The sequence below is a fragment of the Patagioenas fasciata genome, chromosome 1, assembly GCF_037038585.1.
Source record: "Patagioenas fasciata isolate bPatFas1 chromosome 1, bPatFas1.hap1, whole genome shotgun sequence".
Classification (NCBI taxonomy): domain Eukaryota; kingdom Metazoa; phylum Chordata; class Aves; order Columbiformes; family Columbidae; genus Patagioenas; species Patagioenas fasciata.
The window spans coordinates 26,632,075-26,653,113 of NC_092520.1; the positions used below are offsets into that span (position 1 = coordinate 26,632,075).

The 21,039-nt window shown below is 35.9% G+C and overlaps 1 protein-coding gene across 14 annotated transcripts in view; it reads left to right on the plus strand.

Moving 5' to 3' along the window:
* Nucleotides 1-21,039, plus strand: part of NBEA (neurobeachin) — a 480,010-nt gene that overhangs the window by 208,817 nt on the left and 250,154 nt on the right. For all 14 annotated transcript variants that reach the window (XM_071804835.1, XM_071804807.1, XM_071804804.1 and 11 more), the window contains one exon: nucleotides 13,309-13,370. In XM_071804835.1, the coding sequence (XP_071660936.1) occupies nucleotides 13,309-13,370 (62 nt within the window). The remainder of the gene's footprint in view (nucleotides 1-13,308; nucleotides 13,371-21,039) is intronic.

Sequence of the window (21,039 nt, forward strand, 5' to 3'; positions counted from 1 at the left end):
TGGACGTGATCGCTCTGGCCAGTCAGAGTCAGGCATCTTATGGATTGTTTGGGTTGTACTGGAGCAGGAACTCTGAATAGATTTTTCAAGGCTAAGGACTTCGTAATATATTTCTTCTCTGCTGTGCCACCTCCCTCTCCTTTCTTTCCACATGCCCTACGTGTCTTGGTACATTCTTCTATATCTAATAAGAGGTGATGCTGCAGACTTGGCACAGTGCAGTTAAAGCAGTGAATTGCTTGACCCAGTCCTCTGGAAGGAAGTTTTCCGTAGTTTGTGGCAGTAGGATTCCTGTCCATAGATTTCTTTTTATCTTTCAATGTAAAGACTTGTAAAAAGTTCCCAGTGAAATCGCATGACTGTCCGCAAACAAGCCCTGTTTACATGATGAGGTTGGAATAATGAGTTACAGATAATGCTTTTCTTCACTAAGTTTAAAAACATTAATCATCACTAACAATACCTTTATAGTGTTACAAGCTTTGAGTGTTGATTTGCACTGTGAGGATGTTTTCCATGTATTTTACTTTTCTACTTTATGAATTTCTGCAAGTAATTGCAAGATTTGGTTTTTACTATGATGAAAACAATAGGTCGTTTTGAAACAGGACACAAATATCCTTGAAATCCTCCAATAGCTAGAATTTAAAATGCTGCTGCTGATTGAAAACTTGCCTACATTTTGTAATCCCTTCATAAACAGGAAAAAAAAAATCATTAATTTCAAACTGCTATGTATAGGCTTGTAAGAAATTTAAGAAATTCTCTATTATTAGCTCTAAGTGTCTTACTGAAAAGCTCCACAGTACACTTATGTTTCTGCGAACACTTCAAGACTGAAAGTGTTTGTTACTAAAAAAACATCTGTGACTCAGATATACATGGAGACGGAAAACAACACTAGTTTTCCAGAAGTCTGTATGGTAGGAACAAAGAAATGATGAAAGGTTAAATGGATATTAAAATCTGCCTATTTATTTATGCATGCTCCAGCAGAGTCAAGGTTCAAAGCTTCGCAGCTTCTACAGTTTTTCAGAACGTGCTACTAGTGACAAGGCAGATCCCAATACTGGCACTGAGAGGAGGAACTGAAGAGCAGGTGCCGCAGCAGAAGTCTGAGTTGCTTATACACAGTGAAATCTTCAAACTATAATGACCAATTACAGAACATTTTTCTTTCATATAATATTTCTTTACGATGCCTTTAAAGGGGTATCATTACAAACACCAGAAAGTGAAGAGGATGCACACTCACTCAATTTTGAAGTTTTAACTCTTGAATTACTGAAGTTCCTGTGTGCAGAAGTATGTTCTGAACAGATGTTTAACATGGCAGGAAACACCATAGATCAGCGATCCCGATAGCAACTAGGAAATGCATAGCATCTGGCACCTTTTTGAAAGTAAACCTGCCAATAATTAATTGCACATATGAACCACTCTATCCTTGTCTAATGAATTGGACAGTTACTAAGATGTATTAGCCTATGTAACAGGGGTTAACTGCTCATGCCCTCTCCTTTGTCTTTGGCTTGTGTGGTCCCAGCGTAACTTAAGGATAGAAATTGTTGTTAGCACTCAGATTATATGTTTTTGATTAGATTATCATTACTACATTAATTAATAATCAAGATATCTCTACAATCCAAAATTTATGGAGTTCCTTTTAGGCAGAAAATGGGGTGGTTCTGTTGCTTTATCAATGGAGAAAAAATAACTGAAAATGTGAGAGTAATTCTAAAGGTTAGAATTAACTACATATATTCAACAGAAGGTGCTAAGAGAGTGCACGATTAAAAAAAAAATAATAATAAATACATCAGGAAAACAAAGGCTGGTAACACTGTAGTCAGGTTTGCCAAAAAGAAGCTCTGAAAGTTTTTGTTGACAATATAGAAGCCACTAGATGTTCGAAGTTACTGAATTTCTCTTGAAAGTGCTACTATAACAATTATATAATTAGAAACTAAACAATACCAATTGCTTTTACAGCACATAGGAAATGAAGAAAATATTGCAGCCTTTAAAGTGTGAGAAAAGGAGTTATTTGTGGTCCTCAGGTCACAACATTGGGCACTTTCTCAGAAGTTTCTTTTTCAAGCTAGTAACCTGTATTCTATTTGCAAGCCATAAAGCCTAGAAAGGACCTCCCTCGTTACTTCATACTCCTTTGTCTTAATATCATCCAAATCAGACATCCCTCTGTCTTCTTCATTCTAACTTTCAGCTTTCATGGAAAATAATCTTCTTTCCCTTTTTTTTCTTTAATAAATTTGCCTGACAATACAAAAAGAGTAGCAAGAGATCTATTTAATGTTATTTCAAGGAACTAATTTTAAAATGTTATTGAGAAAGTTCTTAACGTATACAGGCACTACTGTAACACAGCCTGTAGATGGACTCATCATATCAGGTATACAGCAGTGATGCATGGTAACACTGGACTAAGTTGTACAAGTGTTGTGTTTTTTTTAGAAAAGCCACCTTTTTCCCCCCGTATTATTTTCTCTTCTACTGTCCAGGTCCAAAGAAAAATGAGGTGGTGTGCCAAAAAGGTATTCAGTATCTACAGGATGTTCATGCTGTGACTGAAGCTCCCCACAGGCGGAGGTTCTCTGGTTCTTATTCCACTTAATTCATCATTCAGAACTCAGCAGGAGACTCTGCCTGATTTTGGACTTGAAACAGTTAGGCTGGTATTTGCCCCACCCTTTGTCCTCTAGAGGCTTAAAAATGGAATCAATCTACTTTATTATCCCAGCAGCCTTTTCCAGAGAATTTCTTAACTGATAAACTATAAGTTGCAAATAACATCTCTGTATCAGATTTTGCCCTGAAATACGTATTTCTCATGAGGTGTAGTCTAATAATACTTTTCCATGTAGCTTGAGCTCTACGTCCAGCTTCTTTACAAAACTAATCTCTTTAGGGCTGGTCACAGCTTCTCCTTCCATATTCCTTAACTCTGTGTCTACTTATCACCTGCTCTTATGACCCAGACTGAAACCTTTTAATTACTGACTGAGTTTAACAAAACTCCCATACTTGTCTTGATGATTTAAAGGCATCTCTACAGTTCATCCTGTTGGGTATGAAGTTGCTTGTTTCCTTGCCTTTAAGGCATAAACAAAGAATATTCCACAAAAACTCTTGAATCAATTAACTTGAGAAACTACTAACTTGAATCTTAAAAATACATCTATTTATAGAGCCCTTTGTTTTTTGTAGGAAAAATATGTTAACAATAGCATAAACATTAACGAACCATCAAGCTTGATTTATCTAGATGCTAGCAGACTTCCTACAGACCTGGGATTCTTTTTGCATGGATGATGAAAATATATCTTTACTGTATTCAGTTTAACTATATGTTAAAATTTACTTCTCCCAAAAAACCCAACCTGCTAAACATATATTGTCTTATATCACATCTTATTTTTGTATGTTGGTTTGTGGAATTTTATGATCCAATGTTTTTATATTACTAGTGATGTTGTCTGTGGAGATTTTCTTGCAATGGGAAACCCTCATGCTGAAAGAACTTGTCAGACAACAGAGACAGCTGTGATATGTCAGATTAAGATGGCAAACTGATGTCAAAGCAGGTCTAGGGAGAGCCCATAACAATGTTACTGTCAAGTAAATAAAGAAAACTGAAACACAAGAAATACAAGTTATTTCAAGAGATCTGTGACAGTGGTACAGCTCTGTGTTTGCAGAGACACTATTTTAGAATGATTACCATTTGTCAGTAGGACTTCAGGGTGGGAGCAAGATCTGAGGGCTACCAACTAAGATCAGCAAAGTTCAGTGTGGAGATTAATTTTCTTTTCTTGTTATCAATTCTCAGAAAATAATTACCATCTAAAGAAAATATTAGTTCACCAACATTTTGTTCAACCAGATAAAAAAATTAGCAGGTGGGTTATGCTACTCAAGAAATCACACCTAGTTAAAATAATGGTCATCTTGGCATTAGAAATTTAAGAAGCTGCATGAGTCTGTGAGGTTTTGTTATACTTTCTATTTGTAGCTGCACTGGTTCACTCACTGGTCTTTCAGTACGGCCCCAAGGTTGCCAAAGAAGAGAAATATAGGGAAGTAAGAAGGATCAGTAAAGAATGAGTAAGAAAATAGGGCATCAAACAAGAATAAGTTATACACCAAAGCTGAGGAAAAGTTGCTAAATTTCAGGAGCAAAATAAAACCTACCTCATACCTAAGGAAAAAAAATAACATTGTGTAATCTGTTTGAAATATAGTCCTTTGTTGCATTTTCAGGGAAAGTATAGAGATATAGTATATGACAGTCTAGAGACTGTCATTTGGGATGATACTTGTCATCTGTCTTGTCTAAGATGTCACTTTAGAATTGGAAAAGGTTCTTGAAATGAAGAGAAACCATCCTAAGGTGTAGTGAAGGTACAAAGTATAAGCATTTGCTTGTGTTGGTGACTGAAATGAATGTTCTGATTTCTGCCTGTATACTTCTTTGAAAATAATTCACTGTTGAGGTAATTCTTGCAAAATGTATTTCCTGTAACATGGATTTGAGAAGAGGAGGTGAAGGACTAAGAAAAAAAGAGAAAGGAGGGGTAGATGTTCTACCACAGAGTAGAAGAGAGGATAGAGTGCTCTAGCCATACTGCCCAAGTTGCAGAAGGCGAAGGCAGGGAATGGAAGAATGAAGAGGTGCCCGCTGTATGAGATCAGGTTCAAGACCATCTAGGGAACCTGGAGGTGCACAAGTCCATGGCACCCAATGAGATGCATCCACAAGTCCTGAGGGAATCAGTGAATGAAGATGCTAAGCCACTATCCATGATGTTTGAGAAGTTGAGGGAGTCCAGTGGAGTTCCCACTGGCTGGTAAATGGAAAACTTAACTCCCGTTTTTAAAAGAGAATAAAATGAAGATCTGGAGGGCTACAGGCCAGTCAGTCTCACCTATGTGCCCAGTGAGATCATGGAGGAGATCCTCCTGGAAACTATGCTAAGGCACATGCAAAATAAGGAGATCACTGATGAAAGCCAGCATGGCTTCACTTAAGGTCATATTGTGCCTGACAAACTTGGTGGCCTTCTACAACGGGGTTCTAGTATTGGTGGATAAGGAAAGAGCAACTAACATCATCTATTGGGACTTGTGCAAAGCACTTCACACTGTCCCACACAATACTCTTGTCTCTAGATTGGAGAGACATGGATTTGATGAATGGACCGCTTGGTGGATAAAGAATTGGCTGGATGGTCACACTCAAAGAGCTGTGGCCAAAGGCTCAATGTCCAAGTGGAGACCAGTGACGAGTGGCATTCCTCAGGGGTCAGTATTGGGACCAGTGCTATTTAACATCTTTGTCAGTGACACAGACAGTGGGATCGAGTGCACCTTCAGCAAGTTTGCTGGTGACACTAAGTTGAGTGGTGCGGTTGCCACGCCTGAGAGACGGGATGCCATCCAGAGGCACCTGAACAGACTTGAGAGGCGGACCATGCGAGCCTCATGAAGTACAAGTTCCTGCACATGGGTCAGGGCAATCCCAAGCACAAACACAGGCTGGGCAGAGAACGTTTTGAGAGCAGCCCTGAGGAGAAGGGCTTGGGGGTGTTGGTTGATGGGAAGCTCAACATGACCTGGCAATGTGCACTTTCAGCCCAGAAAGCCAGCTGTATCCTGGGCTGCATCAGAAGAAGCACGATCAGAGATTGAGGGAGGTGATTCTTCCCATCTACTCTGCTCAGCTGAGACCCCACCTGGAGTACTGCATTCAGCTCTGGGGCCCCCAACATAAGAGGGGCATGAACCTGTTGGAGCAAGTCCAGAGCAGGGCCACAAAGATAGTCAGAGGACTGCAGCTCCTATTAAGACAGAACGAGAGAGTTGGGGTTGTTCAGCCTGAAGAAGAGAATACTCCGGGAAGACCTGATAGCAGCCTTCCAATATCTAAAGAGGACTTATAAGAAAGATGGAGAGGGCCTTTTTATAAGGGCATGTGGTGACAGGACAAGGGATGATGGCTTTAAACTGAAAAAATAATAGATTTAGATTAGCTATAAGGAAGAAATTCCTTACCAAGGGGGTGTGAGACACTGAAACAGGCTGCCCAGAGAAGCTCTGGATGCCCCATCCCTGGAAGCGTCAAGGCCAAGCTGGATGGAACTTTGAACAAACTGATCTATGTAAGGTGTCTCTGCCCATAACAGGAGAGTTGGAACTGGATGATCTTCAAAGACTCTTCCAACTCAAGCCATTCTATGACTCTGTGTTTCTTCATTTAAATAACAAAATTGCAAGGAATCAGTAGAACATAAAATCTTAGAATAGTTGTTTTTTCCGATATGTGTTGAATATAGGCAACTTCTTTGGTATAAATTTTCATTTAGTAGTTTTTCTACAAATTTAATCACAAAAAGAGCAACTTCATCAGGAAAGGAATGACATCTTGAGAGAACATGACATGACAAATCTTGAAAATCTTTTACCTTTTCAAGTTTTAAATTAATTTTAAATGGCTTTTTCATTTTTTTTTTTTCTTACTCCATCCACTAAAATAAAATCTAGGGCAGCAGCTGTGGCAAAAATTTAGCCGTAACTTTGAGCCACTTATTTGAGTAATAGCTGGATATGGGAGGAATTAGAAGACTTTCAGGATCATGTTTTAATTTTCACAGTGCATTGTTGAGTGTTTGGGGAAAAAAAAAAAAAAAATTTCATTTAGATTCTTTCTAAATAAATAAGATGTTTGGATTTTCCAGTGTAGTTTATTTTTTAGCTTTTCCAGGTTTCCACCAAAATAAAATGTTTAGAAGTTACTCAAGTCTACCTGAAACTGAGGTAGACTTTGATAGAAAACCAATAGTACAATTTTATAGATATTTTCAAGATTAGAGGTGTTTTAATTAAATCAGCTGCAGTGCACTGTGATCACTGGTTTATTTGTTTTGACTCATTGTCTAAAAGAGGACTTTAGAGGAGATGGAAACACATGACTGTGATTTCCATCTGCAGACTTTCTTTAATTGCTGAATATTTGCCAGCCTTTGCTTTTCAGAAATTGAGAGCATTAGTGTAATTTAAATGTCTACAAAGTATGTGACATACGTATGGCTCTAAAAACAGTTTTGAGGGTTTTTTCTTGCAAAATATTGCATTATATTTAATACACATCTTGGGTTTTTTGCCTTTTTGTTTTTTAATAGTTGCTTTGCGTGGAATATCTGTCATTTCAGCTAATAGTTTTACATACTTAGCATTTACTTTCAAACTTTTCACCTATCTTTACTTTTCCCTCCATTGTATCTTTCCAGTTCTGTAGTGAACTCACTTGATAATTGATTAAAACCATCAATTTGAATCTAGGTTTCTCTGAATACTATATGACAGACAGGAAATAATGTAGATTTAAACTATCCAGGTAATTTTAATGAATGGTCAAAAAAGATATCCCAAGTTTTTTTCTTTGATTCAAAGTTGGATTTAGCAAAACATTTCAAAAAAAACTTTTTCCATAAGATTTTGCTGGCAGAAGACATTTTGCAAGAACAAATAAACTTCAAGGAAAACTTGCATTTCCATTCAAAAGATCACCATCACTTTTTTCCTAATACTGTCAGAGCCAGAACATGCTTTAGCATCTGTCACCAGCATGAACTGTTCTTGAAACTTTGTCATACCATTCCTAACAAATGTTGAACAGAGTGTAAGGACATAGTCTATCAAAAATGGAGACACAATTCATGAGTAGCAATTACTGGTGGAAAATTCCTGCTCTGTTTCTTGGCACAGAAATCTGCGAGGATTATGGGCAAAATTACCATGTCCTGGTTCTGGCTGGGATAGAGTTAATTTTCTTCCTAGTAGCTCTTATACTGCCGTGTTTTGGATTTAGCATGAGACTGATGTTGATAACACATTGATGTTTTAATTGTTGCTAAGTAGTGCTCATACTAAGTCAAGGCCTTTTCAGCTTCTCATGCTCTTTCTGCCAGTGAGGAGGTGCACAAGAAGCAGAGAGAGGACATAGCCAAGAGCTGAATCGAACTGGCCAAAGGGATATTCCATGCCGTATGATGTCATGCTCAGTATATAAACTTGGTGGAGTTGTCTGGGGGAGGACGGGCAACTGCTGCTTGGGAACTGGCTGGGTATTGGTCAACAGGTGGTGAGCAATTGCATTGTGCATCACTATTATATATTCTTTTCCTATAATTATTATTATTGTTTTTTATTATTATCATTATTACTTTCTCTTTCTGTCCTATTAAACTACCTTTATTTTAATCCATGAGGTTTACCTTTCTTTTTCTTTTTTTTTTTTCTTTTTTTTTTCCAGGGCAAGTGAGCGAATGGCTGTGTGTGGTACTTAGCTGCCTGTCAGGTTAAACCACAACTTACCACAGTATGAGTTATTAGTAATTACAGTAAACAATTTGAAACAATACAGTTTTGTTTAAAATACATGGAAGGCTATATCAGTAGTAGACAGAAGGTAGCTGACCTTATAAAATACAAGTTAAAAAGGAGAATTCTAATATTTTCAGATTTTTTGGTCTAGTTTTAGATCCTTATGCCCTTTTTGAAGTACATTTTATGCACTTTTCATATGTTAATAAAATGATGCATATAACAGCATGTCATTATTTTGCCATATGCATTTTTTTTCTGTGCAAATCTCCTGTAGTGTTGATAACACACTGTACAGGAGTAATAAAGTCCAAGTTTTTGCTGTGAACTGGGTTAAGTGGATTAAACTTTCTCAAGCTTTTTGTTTAGCCATACCTTAGACTTTCAAATAAGTAGAAGCTATAATTGAGTGAAACATTTCTGCAGGCTCTAAAGTATAGTTAATTGCATCTTTATTTCTGAGTCGAATGTAAGATATAAAAACATTTAACTTTTGTTTTTCTTAATATTGCAATTGATTCCAGTTCCAATAAGGGCTTAAGTTGACACAAAGTAAAATCATTGAAAGAAAATGCAGGCAACCCTTGATAAAGACCAGATGAAATTGTGGTGGTATTCAGTTAGACTCGTACACACATTGTATTAATAATACTAAAAAGTTCAAAACCATCAAAACCATCTTATTTCATAAGGATTTTTTTTAAATGATTTTATCAGCCTACATTATATTTCTTCAACATAGAAATTCACACTGACTAGTTCAACATGGTGACTCCAAGGTTTTGAACCCATGACTTCATTAATGCCACAGGCATGACTAAAATAGTATAGTTGAAATGAATCTTTTTTTAGACATTAATAAGTCATAGTGAAAAGAAATAATTAGCATATCTTTGTGCCAACAGAAGAACACTGAAAAAGAAGTCAAGTAAACCAGAGCATTTCAAGATAATTGCCTGACATACATCATTTATTCCAGACTAGCTAAGGTCATGCACTCGATGCTCCCAGTTTTTGCATCCATATATGTGGTCATTGTTGCCATCAAATTGCTGAATTTTGGTGGCTGTATTTAATGGACAGAGAATAGACCATGAAGAAAAGTACTAAGAATAGCAAATATGAAGAGCACATACTCTATTCAGTTGAACAATGGCCTTTTTAACCTTTCTGTATGCAGGAAATATCCACTTGTATTTTAGTAATTACATTAGCTTCCTTAATGGCATTTGATACAAATGGTATAGGAAGAACTTATCTGCAGCTGAAGAATGCAGGCAACAGTTTTAGTTTGAATTGCAAATACTTTTTCTTATTGGAGTTGTTTGGGTTTTTTTCTTATTGGGGGGGAAATGAACTGAAAATAGATTTGTGTGCTCTCCTCAAAGAAACCATTATTTTCAAGACTTGTTATAAATTTTGTTACTCATTGTGTTAAAACTAGTGAAATTGTGCATACTCTAAAAATCCCCTGTCATATCCTGCAAAATCGTAAAGAGGAAGAATAAAGGCAGTTGTTAGTGCATCTGGAACTTAGGAAATTGATCTTTACTCTGATTTACACTACAAATTCTATATTTGATTTTGTGAAGATACCTCAACCAGTTTGTGCCTTCTGTCTGTAAAACAGGAGAAGAACATTCTCTTCCTCCTCCTTTTATTTTTTGTCTATCAGACTATATACTGTCAGGTGAAGGCAATTATTTTAGTGCCTGCACCAAGCCAGAAGCAGTGAAACAATTGAGTCAAGCTGGACTTCCTATAACAGAGGATCACACAAATTTAAAAACCAGAAGATTGTTGCAATGATTTTTTTTTTTTTTGGTCTGCGTAGAACAAGTTATGCAGGACAGGGATGATGATTCTTCCTTAACTTCTCCTACAGCTTTTGATCATGTGGGATCTTCATAAACCAGAGATTGCATTCTGACAGTTTTTCCTCATAGGCAGAAATGGATCTGTCGTCCTTTAGGTCTGATCTGTTTTTATCATTCTCTACTATTGACTCCATAACGCTGACAGTAAACTGTGAAGATTGTGTTTTGCATAACAGGGGGAAAAAAAAAAAAATATTTCCTGCTTAATCTGAAACAAGTGCAAATGGGAAGAAGCACAAGGGCTACAGAACTAGAGCCCTTGGGAGCCTGGAACGAGGAAATGGAACATATTATGGAGGGTGTACACCTATCCTCATATGATTTCAGTGGAAGGAGTCCCTGAAATGAGAGTAGGAGTCTGATAAGTTACAAATTTGTGACATGAAATGATGGCCTTGCCATGAATGTTTCACATTTCTGTGTTCTGTTTTACTTCAAGGAAGACACGGATGAATACTTGAAGAGAAAATATTTCTATTTCCTTCTTCCTACCAATCAAGATGCATGGGATTCCTCATTTTCTGTCATGGCTACCCTTATTTTTGCTTATTTATAACTATTTCTGCTATAGACTGAGCTCTCTGCAAAGGGTGTTCCTTGCGTCCATCTTTGACACCGTCAGCTGCTTTTATGACACTTTCCTATCCCCCTCTGTATTTTCACATATGAAAAGTGCTACAGTCTCCAGGTAGTTATGTTTCTTTTTGACATGAAAACCAGCCTCCTAGTACATCAAGTTTCGAACATTACTGGCTATGGAAGGTGTTACTGGCTATTATCAATGGTTGTTTCATCAGTAGGTAATTAGAAAGCTGCTTACACCTGATGGGTGTGCTGATGTGCTAACCAGATGTCAGTTCTGCATTCTCCTCTTTCTTTTCCTTAATTTCACCAAAATCGGTTCCATTCTCTTTTCTGATGCTAGAATGCTCCATCCAAGCTTGCAGTTGATTAGATGTGATATACCAACTGTTATCAATTGATATCCATACAAATAGAAAAAAGATAGCAGTTTTAGGTCAGATGATCATAGAGTCATCAGGCTTTTTAAAAGTATAGGATATAAAAATTCTTGTTACTGTAAACAGAAAATTTTGCACTAGGGTTATCATCACTTTTGTGTCATTAAGACTAGATCATCGTTATCTGGATGATAATCATGAGCAGTTATCCTAGCTTTGTGCCATTTTAGGCATGTTTATTTCAATCCATGATCCAAACTTTCTTTCGTATCATTTGAAAGGTGTAAAATTCTAATTTAATGAATTAAGTCAGGATATATTCATTCTGTGTTTCTCTTTAAAGTGTATATTTTGCGTTGAGTTTTCTACTCTTTTTGCAAATTTGGTGAAGATGTAAAGAAACGAATGCTGATGCATAAACATTTGCTATAATTTAATTAGTTTATTTTTTTGTAACTGTGTGGTGGAGACATTTGTTCTTTTGATGTAAAATCAGAAGTTAAAGCCATATACAAATTTAGAAGACTGTAGCATGGGAATACACTTCCAAGAGCATTATTTTGACTCAATTATGTTTTAACCCACCTGAGATCTGATTTTGAAAGAAGATAAGTGAACATGTGACAGAATTTGCTGTTGTTGTTGTTTTTGTTTTGGTTTTTTTTTGTTATTTTTTTTTTTTAGTTTTACAGAATGTAAAGTGGATTCATAATAAACCAGAGAACATTCTGTGATTAAAATATTTGATGTCCGTGCTACCTGCATTGGCTTAACTGTAGAGTTCTGTCTTCTGCTTGGGTTTTCTTTGTCACTTTTCAAACAGTAGAGGTAGCCTCCAGGTGATAAGTATCCCATTAATCTTCCTGATCCTCTAGCACTTGAGCATGAGAATAGCTGATCAATTACAGCAATTGTCTCCCTAAATGAGCTTTGCACATCTGCCTCTTATTTCATTAGTTAACTGACTGCCGGTATATCTGATAGAATGGAATACTAGTGGCTTCTTACAGCTTGTTCTGTGTTACTGTACAATAAGGATGAGGTTGTTAGCAAAATGAGCACAAAAGGGTATTTATCCACTCCCCCAATAAATATACATGCCATTGTGTAGGAGTGCTTTTGTCTCTAATCGCTGTTTGTAGAAACCTACTTAAAGCACATCACTTTGCTTTTCAGCTTCCTCTTTGGTCCTTAGCTGAAAGGTTTATATTTGTGTATTTATCATTTTTATAACACAACCAGTGTTTCCATGCCCTAAACTATCATATCATTGTGTTACCTGTATGATTTTAGATAACAGAAGCTGCCGTATATAAAGTTACCCTCTTTGTCTATTTACAATACATCTTCTAAATGCTTAGATATGATATCCTTCTCTCAGAAAGCAGATTTGAATTTCCAAAGCTGCAAACGACTATTTACAGTAGTGGCAATATTATCAGGTATTGATTATTCAAATGTAGTACAAGACAATGAGTAACAGTTACACTGCGTAATTCAAGGGTTTTTTTTAAGAAACATAGACTACAAATTACATGTTATAATTTTAATAAAAACAAGATTTCATGTGAGTGCCTCTTTCATTAGCACTCAAGCTTTTGATTGCAGGAAAAACAATTACCAGATGATAATTAAAATAATTTCTAAACAAAGACCTAATTATATATCTGTTTATATCTGATCTGTTCATTTGTAAGATTTTACAGAGTTTAATATTCAAAGGGGTTTTTTTAATGTTTATCGTATATTCAATAAATTTGGATGACATAGATAGGTAGTTATTTATTTATTTAGCCAACTAGTGAACTAAGCTAAATGTCAAAAAAGCGTAATGAAAAAATGTTCTGTCCTGAAACGGGTATAGGTTATTCCAGGGGATTCTTTTATGCTTTCTAAACATTAGGTGTGTTTGAATCTGAAATTCTCAGATAATTGTGTTTAAAACTTGTTTCAGTGAATTTGACAAAAAATACACAACAGGTATTTTGTGGAATTTCTGAAACCACGGAGCTATAATAATTAAATATCACCAGTCTTTTCCATTCATTTTTGCCTGTTTTTTGCAGGTCTGGTTTGTATGAAGTCGAGTACTTCGGTGGTTGAACTTGTTATGCTGCTTTGTTCACAGGTAAGATATTCTCTGGGTTTAATTGTATTAGTTTCTTTGCATAGTGCTGGATTACTGCCAGACTGCGAATTGCATCTTGCTGTTTGTTTTGTTCTTCCATTTCAGTATAAGAAAATAAAAATTAATCTCTTCTATTAGCATATAAATTGTAGATTTTTTTTTTAAGACATGCCATAGTTTCTTTACATTCACAGGGTATACAATGTGGTTTTGCATCTGTTTTATAGAAGTGCATGGATGTATGTTATGCACTTTTAATGTGTATGAAGTCTATTTCAAGCCAGTTCTTACTTGGAATACATAAATAGGATACTGTTTTCATAATTTTATGTTGAAATTTGGTTTTGAATTAGTAATTTTTCAAAACCTTACTTTGAGGTAACTTTATTACTTTTGATAGGCATGGCATAACTTATTGCGTATTTTACAAAGCTATCAGTATATAAAAAATGGAGGAACATGGCTTATGTAGTCTTCAAGAACTGTCAGAAGCAGACGGTTTCTATTTTAAATATGCTGTGGTTAATTTTTTTTTTGCATAGCAGTAATGGTTTTATCAGGAATCTGAATCAATTATCATTTTTAATTGCTTTCACAGGTAAAATATTCAAAACTGAAATAATTCCTGATAGTCTGCATTGTTTATATCTCAATTTTAACTGTATTTGTTTTGACAGAAGTGTTACTGGCTAGTTTAATATATACCCTTTTACTATAAACTGCCGATAATAAGTTATCAACAAACATTTTAGAATTTTGCTCATTTTGTAAAATATAAGAAAAATATGATGACCTAACAGATCCAAATAACAAGTTTTTACATTGCTCTAAAGACTTATTAACAGTACCTTGTACAAATTTCCCCACAGATTTATCATATCATTTAAACCAAGTTATCATATAAAATGCCCAGGTTAACTTGTTACATTATTACCAAGGAAAATGACTTGTTTGTAGCTTTACTTGAGCATTCACTGCTGCACATTGAGAAAATGCACCAAAAAATTACTGCAAATGAATGAGTTTCTAGGGGTAATTGAAATGAAGATTTACTTTTGAGGAATCTGTCAGAAGATAAGTAACATTTACAACTGATCTGAGGGGAGGGAGCTCCAACTTACCTGCTATTTGCCAGTCTGGAGGTTACGTTTCTTCAAGCTTGTGTCATAAGGAAATCATCAAATGTTGTTTTCCTTTTTTTTCCTCTCCTTTCGTTTTTTGTTTTTTTTTTTTTTTTTCCTTCCTCTTCTAGCCAGGGTGGATATTGGTTAGCAAAAAGTAAAAGAAAAAGAAAAATACAACCCTGGCAGGAATCCTCAGTGGGGTTTGAACTTCAAACCTTCTCCAGCAGGGCACTTGAAAAATTTGTTACTTAATGGTGAAGTCCTGGGTTCCAGGAAAGTACCAAAAGATCCATTAAGGCTTCTGAGCTCTACGTTCATGTCATGCAACCTTTCTTTTTTTCTTTCTTTCTTTTTTTTTTTTTTTAGCAGCTTTTGAAACATTTTCTTGAGGGAAGGAATAACTTACAGTCCTTTCTTCCCTAGCCTTTGGTATTTTACTGCAGTTCTCAGGAAGAAAGTGGAATGTAGCATTAGGGTCTAGTGTCTTTGATGGCCTCATCATCTAATCATAGGTTTAACATTACTCATTTGCTGGCTCCAGGAATTCCTGCCATTAAGGGCCCTAGAGATGAAACTTTGCCTCAAATATTGATTGAAAGGAAGAGAGAGAAATTTAAGCTCTTTCTGCGGTGCTTTTTTCTTCAGACATCCCAGTAAAGCTATGTAACAAATGCAGCTAAATCAATTTGTTATTTTTATGACTATTTTATGTGTTATTTATTATTTAAAAAACATTTTGCTATTTTTAAAATAAGCTTTATTTTATACCTGAAATAATATCAAAAGCCTAATAATTTTAAAATTTTGAACATTTATGCATTTCTTCAATGTTTGCTTGGGAGACCTATTTTCCATCTACTCAATGACTTGGGGGAATTGCAAGCTTTTGGGTTTTATACCTCATTTGATACTTCAAGGTTGTTTCCTTATCTACTAAATGAGGAAGGTTTTGTATCCTGATGTCCACTATTTACTAAGTGCTTCAGAAGCTAATGCTATATTTGTTTGTGATGTTAAATGTTTCTACATGAACTGGTCAACAGGGGGCTGTAGTGGTGCAAATTGTATTCTTCTCCCCTCACCTTCCAGAATTATTTCTTCTGTAAATTGCATCTGCATAGAATATTGTATTTAATCCTATAGGTGTCCTAAACAATCAGATCTGTAGTTCTATTAATCTGCAGGAAAATTTTACCTATTTACATTTACATTTTTAAACTATTTGTCAAGAGAAAACACAAAGTAAATGCTATAAAAATACCAGTACAAAAGATTAATAGAAAAAGAGTATGGCAGAGAGACAAATATCGTAATCCAGCCTATAGTTTACAGAACTTGCAATCAGAAGTTTAGGAGATGTTGCGCACAGCAAATGAGGTTAACTCATCTCTATTAAAAAACAGATAGTGCTACCTGAGCTCTTCCATATGATAATTGAGTAATATGAACTGGAAAGACTATATGAAGTACTGTGTTTTTTGGTAATCCTAATACAGCTATGGCTTTTTTTCCTAACACGGGTAAATCCTTCATATTCAAACTGAGTGACATTTTACAGATTATGTGGGGAAGTTCAAACTATGTCATTTAAAAGATAGATGACAATAGTAAAAACCTTTGAAACATATGATTTTGTTTGCACAGCACAAAGTAACTTTAGACATTGAGAAGGAAAGGGAAATGCGAAGTTTGTTTTCCTTTCATTTGCTACAGCAAATTAGATGCTTTTATGCTCTTTATGGTGGAAATTCCATGTTAATGACTACAGATTAGCAAGGATGTCAGAATTTTTTTTCTTATCTGAGCTCCTGAATAAAATCAACATTGCCAGGGGCTCATGTCCAAGGTATGGTCTAAATTTACATGAAATATCACATTACAAATGTCTGAAGGTACATGTCATGGATAATTCAATTCATATGGGCAGCATTTTAGACTCTGAGGGATATGCAATCAAGCCTTTCCCCCAAAGGAATTTGGAGTTTCTGTGAAAAATACATTTTAAGTTCTAATGGAACTCCTGTAGGGATAGTGCATCATTTGTGGGTTTAGGAAAGAACAAAAAGTTCCACTCTTTCTGTTTTCAGAATCTCTTTTGCACTGTAACTTGCTTCCCTGAACCCATTTTCTTTTTCTTAGTATCATCTACTTTACTAGATTAGAATTTAGGTTAAATTGAAGACTTTATTTACTTTTTTTATTATATAAACCAAAAGCATACAATCAAGTACTTGAAATATATTTTTTTCTGGATAACTGATAATAAACATATAATGATTTTCACTTTTCATTAAACAGGCATTTTCATTTGGATTTAGTCTATTTTAACATAAAACAGATAAAGATGTGTTATGTTTGACAAGATCTGTGCTTGATTAGCTGGTCTTTGTTCCCTTAGCTTAGTTGAGCATGTCACAGCTGTGTTGCTGTTGGAGTGGCAGATTTCTTCAATAAACCATACATAAAATAATTTTTGCAGTTTAGTTCCTTCTTACATCAGATTTAGATTTCAGTTACTTTTTTTTTTATTTTTTCTTTTGTGGCCAAAGCACTACAATAGCTTCTAATTACTTCCAGACCTTTTGCAATTTTTTTCTCTTTGGGGATACAGCTTCTGCAGAGACTTAATGATGTTGTCCCAAAGGTGTTTTACCTCATGCCACTTGCATTTTTCTGTATCTTATCTATTAACAGGGGAAATTAATTTTCTTAAATAGAAAATACTGTCTAAGTATTTAAGACATCTAGCTATTTGACCTGTTTATAAATATAACTATTATAATGGATAAATAGTTACTTTAGGAAAAAAATACTATGTCATTTAAGACTGTAGAATACCAGGCAATTTTTCAGATTTTGTAGTTGTCAATACATCATTCATTCTGTTGATTTTCCCTCCTCCACGTTGAAAGTTTGATCAAGATTGTAATTTGGGAGCCTCCAAAGGAAATATCAAAACTGGAATGAAAATAATGCATTTCTGAATTATTGTGTTGATGAAAAATATTTACTTTAGATCCTATCTCTTGTAAATAGATTTTTATCAAAAAAACTTTATGAGGAGTGGGGAAAGGGATATACATAACCAATAAATGTTTTACCTAAAACTAGCAATTAAAGCCTATTAGGAGATTCTCAACTAAAAGATAACACGTGGTCCCTCTTATAATTGAACTGTAGGTAGATTCTGTAAATTATTTACTTTTATGAAAAATTATAGAACTTAAAATGCCTTAAATAAAACAAAGTACACCAGGAGTTTACTCATAACTTGTCAAACCCTGATGTGTAATTAATGGGTAAGCTGAGCTTCAGCTAAACCTTTCAGATGTTGGTTGACAGTGTGAGCCTCATAAATGAGTTGTGTCTGTCCACATTGTCTTATCTATTAACCTGGAAATTTAGAAGCTGCTTGGGCTGAGTTCAGTCTGTTGCTCCATATCGCAGGCAGCCATTCAGTGCATACTTAATCAAAAAAGATCTGTGAAGGATCTGCTCCCATGCAGCAGAGTCCATAAAACACTTGCTGGCAGTTTGATGCATGTAAAATTTAATAGTTGTATACTACTATATATACTGCAGCAATCAAAACTACGAAGTGGCAGAAGGGGGCAGAGGGTGAGGTGGGTGAATGCATTGCCTGTTGTCCTAAGTGGCAAGAAGAAGTTTGAAACAATATGAAGAAATTAATCCCACTTCAAGGAGGATTTAAAGAAAAAAAAAAAAAGGTGCCTTGCCAGTGCAAATTTGAAGCAAATTCTCACTGAGTAAATTTGGTGATAGGTTTAGTTCCAAGAATATACACAGACCTATCAACCAGGCCCTAGAGAGGTTTCAGTACACACTAGCACATCTAGATGTGCATTCTGCCTCAAAGTATGGGATGAATAGCCCGTGGGCTTCAGAAACTGGCAGCTGCCCAACACGGAAACCAAGCAGCTGAGGAAATCCTCTTAGAAATCCTTTTCTGCTCCCTACAGCTTACCAGAAACAGCCCCAAAATGTAGGATTCATAGAATAGAAACACAATCCATGCTTCTTGATATCAAACGTACTCTATTGAAAGCTTTCTAGAAAAGTTTAAGTAGGAATTCCCTGCTCTGCTGCACAGTTGCTTCTTATCAAGCACCATCCTCACAGGTATTTCACCTGTCTCCTTCTTAAGACAGTTACCTTTATTTCTGTAGTACATGATTTGTATGTCTACTTTACATTTTGATATTATGCATTATTAGAACCCTTTGAATTATCATTATAGATTGATTTATAATTTTGTATTTATTTGTTCCTGTTGCCAATATTAGACTCAACTTTAATTATGCTTAATGGCCCTTATTTATTCTCTCCAAAGGTATTCCTAGAGTTCTCGTACTCCTTAATTTTTGTTTGGTAAGTTACAACCCTTTCAGAGTAACTGTGATAGCAGCACACTAACACAAGTGTTTGCTATTTGTCTTTTTGACACCAACTGCAGTAGGAAGGCTGAAGAAAAGTGATTTGGATTACTGTGTCCAGTTCTGGGCTCCCCAATTCAGGAAGGACAAGGAATTACTGGAGGGAGTCCAACAGAGAGCTATAAAGATGATTAGAGGTCTGAAGCATCTTTCTTATGAGGAGAGACTGAGAGAGCTGGGTCTGTTCAGCCTGGAGAAGAGAAGGCTGAGAGAGGGGATCTCACCAGTGTTTTTAAACATCTCAAGGTTGGATGTCAAGAGGATGAGACCATACTATTTTCAGTGATGCGCTCTGATCGGATGAGGGGCAATGGGCACAGACTGAAGCACAGGAGGTTCCATCTGAATATGAGGAGAAACTTCTTTACTTTGAGGGTGACAGAGCACTTGAATAGGCTGCCCAGAGAGGTTGTGGAGTCTCCTTATCTGGAGACATTTAAGACATGCCTGGACACATTACTGTGCAATCTGCTTTAGGTGAACCTGCTTTGGACCTCTCCTGAGGTCTCTTCCAAACCCAACCATTCTATGTGATTCTGTGTGTCATAATGACATCTAAAGAAAAATTAATCTGGAACTAATCTACTTAGGAAATTAAATCTTGATATAACTTCAGTGGTGAAATAAGGTTGGTTATGCAAATTCCTATGGAGGTGTACTTTCTTACTCTTTCTTTTTCCTAATCAGGAAGCAAGTTGGATGTTTTACCTTTGGCCGTGTTTTCCCATTTGTCCTGTTGGATTATCCATTGTCTCTGTATTTCTACCAATGTGACTAGGAGGAGACAATGCTGCAGATCATCTCACTGCAGAAGTCTACATTAAAATTTTATGTAGGATGCATAGAAGCACATATGCAAACGTACAGAAACTTATTTTTTCAATAATCTGTTTTTCCAGTGGATCTTGAAAACAGTTATCCTAACAAAGTTCTGGATCTGCTACACTGCTTCTGTCCTGCAGCTTCTTCTCTGCTTTACCCCGCTTCTGATATTCATCAGACAGAAACACATCTGAAAACTGTTCAGACATTTGTTTCCTGGGTTGGTGGGTAAGCTGGCTGAGACCCTAGTTTGAAAACCGCCAGAGCTACTCAAAGAGAAGGATTCAGGATTGCAAACCTGGGAGCCCAGGGGAGAAGAAAGAAAACTTATCTCATGCTTTTGTAGCAGCAAACTGTTAATTCAGTTCTCTGCATCAAAAGACTCTTAAGCTTCAGTTTCAGTGTTCAGATTAGGCTTCTCTCTGGCCCAGATAACACTGGCAGAAGTATCATGTCTTCTCCACGTCTAGCTCCATATTCCTGCTCACTCCCTTCCACCATTACATGCAATGGTGGAATCAGCAGCATGAAAATAAAAAGTAACTCTGGATTAAATAGTAATTGTTAATTGATAATACTTCTAGAGTAACCACGAAAGCAATAGCTCAATGCAGGTAGCAGGTGGAATGGCCCAGGTTGGAGGAAGAAAAGACTGTCCCCTGGCAGTCAAGAAATAAAATTACCAAAAAAAAAAAAAAAAAAAAAGGAAATAATCTTGGCATTTGATAGGAGAGAAATAAGTTAAAACCAAATAAATCCCATGGATTGTCATACACGGTACAAAGCACTAGAAAGGTATATGAAAATGCCAGTAATGTAGCTCCAAATTGAGGGTTTGTAGCTTCACATTTTGTCCCAGATTCCAATTTAATTTCACTAAATAGTCTTTGTAGTTGAAACAAGTCCTTTCTTTACTTTCTTTAATATTGTCATCTTTTTTTGAACTATATAAAGGTTCAGCAAGAGAGAAACAACATTTCTACTCTGTCCTTATCCATTATCAAATATGGTACATCTTAAACATATACTTATGTTCTGATGTTGATTTGAGACTCTCCACAATCTGGAGCACAGCCTATAGATAAATAGGTTGTTATACACACTTTGTGTAATTTCCGAAACCAGAAATAGACTCCAGTACAAGTTACAGGGGAAGGAGAAAAACTTTTCCTTTATATTTTTTTGATCTAGAAATTAAGTGGTTTGTTGGGAGGGGGAATGGTTTTTGTTTTATTTCCCCCCACAGTGTTTCTCACTTGCCTTATAGAA